General features: G+C 34.4%; 1 protein-coding gene across 1 annotated transcript in view; it reads left to right on the top strand.

The window, feature by feature from the left end:
- The first annotated feature begins 250 nt into the window (after nt 1–250).
- The window catches only part of LOC102754915 (UHRF1-binding protein 1-like), an 18,218-nt gene continuing 14,970 nt past the window's right edge, over nt 251–3,498 (top strand). The window contains 1 exon segment of the mRNA XM_015565597.1: nt 251–385. Coding sequence (XP_015421083.1) covers nt 251–385 — 135 coding nt within the window.

The following is a 3,498-nucleotide window of genomic DNA, read 5'->3' as shown; positions in this document are numbered from 1 at the left end:
CATGTCAGCAGTAGCAGCAGTCTCCATACTGGGTTTTTTTTGTGTGATTTTTGTATATGGCTGTAGGTGTTGTCGAACCCTCCTTTCTCCATACATTTCCCTAATAGTAAATGATGTTGAACATCTTTTCACGTGTTTATTTGCTGTTGATAAATCTTCTTTCATGAAATGTCTCATGTCTTTTGTTGTTCTCTATGAAATTGCCTTTCTGTTCTCAGAAGCAGGAGACACAGATGGGAATTTTGTAGGCATGATGAGATTCAAATGCAATATCCGAAATATACTGGCAACACATTACACTGTAGACTTATTGGTTGTTTACACTCGTGATCACATGCATGACTGGGAGCTATGGTTCACTGTTGCTTCACAGCATCATGAAAAGGTATTGTACCATATATAGCCAGCCCAGAAAAGAGTCAAAATTCAAAATTTGAAGTATCATTTCTACTGAATGCATATCAATCCCACGCCATCATAAAGTCAAAAAAATCTAAAGTTGAACCACTGTAAGTTGGAGAATGATCCAGAGTTGGATTGTCTGTTTGTTTTATTTTGTAACTTATTTTTTTATTTTAATTTTCCCATCGCCATTTACTCCCTCTATGCCCTCTTCCACCTCCACCCACCCTCTCCCCCTGCAATGAGCACATTGTAAACTCCATGTCCATGAGTTCTCTTTCTTTCCCTGTTTTGCTCAATCCCTCCCTGCCCCCTCAACCAACCCCTCCCCCTGAGCTGTCTGCCTATTCTCTATCTATTATATTTTTAATTAAAATTATTGGAGTGACATTGGTTAATGAAATCATATAGGTTTAATGGACACAAGACACTGGGGGGTAGGGGAGGCCGGGAGAAGGTCAAGGGGAAAAAAAAAGAGACATATGTAATACTCTTTGTAATACTTTAAGCAATAAAACAAAATTTTAAAAATATATATATAGATTTAAAGTCTACAATTCTATGGGACATCATCTGAATGTTGCATTGTGTGTTTACCACCCAAAGTTTGGTTTTTATTAACTTCTGAGTTTTTAGAGTTCTTTATATATTCTAGTTCAGCGGTTCTCAACCTGTGGGTCGCGACCCCTTTGGCAGTCAAACGACCCTTTCACAGAGGTCGCCTAAGACCATCCTGCATATCAGATATTCACATTACGATTCATAGCAGTAGCAACATTACAGTTATGAAGTAGCAACGAAAATAATTTTATGGTTGGGTCATAACATGAGGAACTGTATTTAAAGGGCCAGAAGGTTGAGAACCACTGTTAGTTCTTTGTTCAATGCATGGTTTGCAATATTTTCTCCCACTACATAGCCTGTCTTTTTTTCTTCTCATGGGCTTTCACTGAACAAAAGTTTTTAATTTAGATAAAATCCAATGTATTTATTTTGGCTTTTAAGGATTGTACTTTTGATATGAACTATAAGAATCCTTTGCCTAGCCCTAGAGCCCAAAGATTTTTCTCCCATTTCTTTTCTATAAGACATTTGTAGTTTTACATTTTTCATTTAAGTCTGTGATCCATTTTGAATTAATTATTGTATAAAGTGTATGGTTTAGGTTTGTTTGTTTGTTTGTTTGTTTATTTATTTATTTATTTACCTGTGGATGTTCATTTGCTCCAGCACCATTTATTGAAAAGACTATCCTTCCTATTATACCTTTCTCAAAAACCAGTTGGGCATATTTATTTGCATCTATTCCTGAGTTTTTCTGTTCCAATGATAAATATCACACTTTCTTAATTTATATTTGGCCTGAGTGTCAATTTGAGTGATTCTTCCTTTGTGATTTTTTTTTATTGTTCAAGATTATTTTAACTAGTCTAAGGCCTGTGCTTTTCCACATAAACTTTAGAATAAGCTTGTCTATATCTGTAAAGAAACTTGCTGTAATAATTATACTATTTTATTAAACCTATATATTAATTTGAGAATTGATATCTTTAGTATGCTGAGTCTTCCAAACCATGAAGAAGGTATATCTCTCTTTTTATGTATCTTAATGTGTTGTTTGAGACATAAGTGTTTGCTATATATTATTGATACACCCCCTTGGTCATGTATATGCATTGAAAATATTTTCTTCTAGTATGTGGCTTACATTTTAATTTTCTTAACAGTGCTTTTAAGAGGAGAAGATATGGAGAGAGATAGAAACATCAATGAAGAGACAGAACCATTAATTGGCTGCCTCCCGCATGCTCCCTACTGGGGGTCCATCTCGCAACCCGGGTATGTGCTCTTGACCGGAATCGAACCAAGGACCCTTGAGGCCGCAGGCCGATGCTCGATCCACTGACCCAAACCAGCCAGGGAAAGATATACATTTTTACAATATCCATTTTATTATATTTTTGTTTGTAATTTGTGCTTTATATGACCTATGAAAACAATCTTTGCCTATAAAATTGCAAAGATTTTTCACCTGCTTTTTTAAAGAGGCTTTATAATTTGAACTTTTATATTTAGTTCAATAGTCCACTTTGAGTTAGTTTTCATGTGTATATTAAATAAAGGTTGGAATTTATAGTTTTTATATGGATATCAAGCTTTTCTAGAACCATTTGCTGAATAGGCTATACTCTTCACATTGAATGCTTTGGTATCTTTATTGAAATCAATTGAATACATATGCATGGGTCTATTTGTGGACCCTCTATTCTGTGGTATTGACCTACTTGTTGATCCTTGAGCCACACTATTTTGATTACCATCGTTTTAATAGTAAGTCTTGAAATCAGGTAGTTTAAATCCTCCAGCATTATTCTCCCACCCCCACCAAAATTGTTTTGGCTATTCTAAGCTCACTGCATTTCCGTATAAATTTTATGATTAACTTGTCAATTTATATGGTAAAGTGTGTGAAGATTTCATTGAATCTATAGATCAATTTGAGGAAACTTGACATCATAACAATATATAATCTTCCAATTCTTGACTACGGTATGTATACCTCTCTACATATTTTAATATTTATTCATTTATATTAGTCTTTACAATTTTCAGTGTAGAGATATTTCACATCTAGAAACAATCCAGATGCCCTTCAATGAGTGAATGGTTAAACAAACTGTTTTTGCCATTGAATACTAGTGGGCAATAAAAAATGAGTAACTACTGATATATGCAACAACCTGGATGGAACTCCTGGGAATTATGCTAGTTTGGGGCTAGTGTGAATAAAGCTGCTGTATTTGGTTAAGGGTTTTTGTGTGAGTATAAGTTTTTTTCATCTATGTGTTAAATCCCCAGGAGTGCAATTGATGAGTTTTATGGTAATGGCATGTTTAGCTTTGTAAAGAACTGCCATACTCATTTCCAGTGTGGGTGTATCACTTTACATTTCCACCAGCAAAGTATGAGTGATCTAGTTTGTCTGAATTGTTGATAGATTTGGTGGTGTCAATATTTTTTATTTCAGCTATTCTGATAAGTATGTGGTGATATCTTATTGTGATTTTAATTTGTATTTCCTTGATTAACAATGTT

The sequence above is a fragment of the Myotis davidii genome, unplaced genomic scaffold, assembly GCF_000327345.1.
Source record: "Myotis davidii unplaced genomic scaffold, ASM32734v1 scaffold460, whole genome shotgun sequence".
Classification (NCBI taxonomy): domain Eukaryota; kingdom Metazoa; phylum Chordata; class Mammalia; order Chiroptera; family Vespertilionidae; genus Myotis; species Myotis davidii.
Note: the sequence above shows the minus strand (reverse complement) of the source record. Positions and strands in the feature narration are given on the sequence as shown.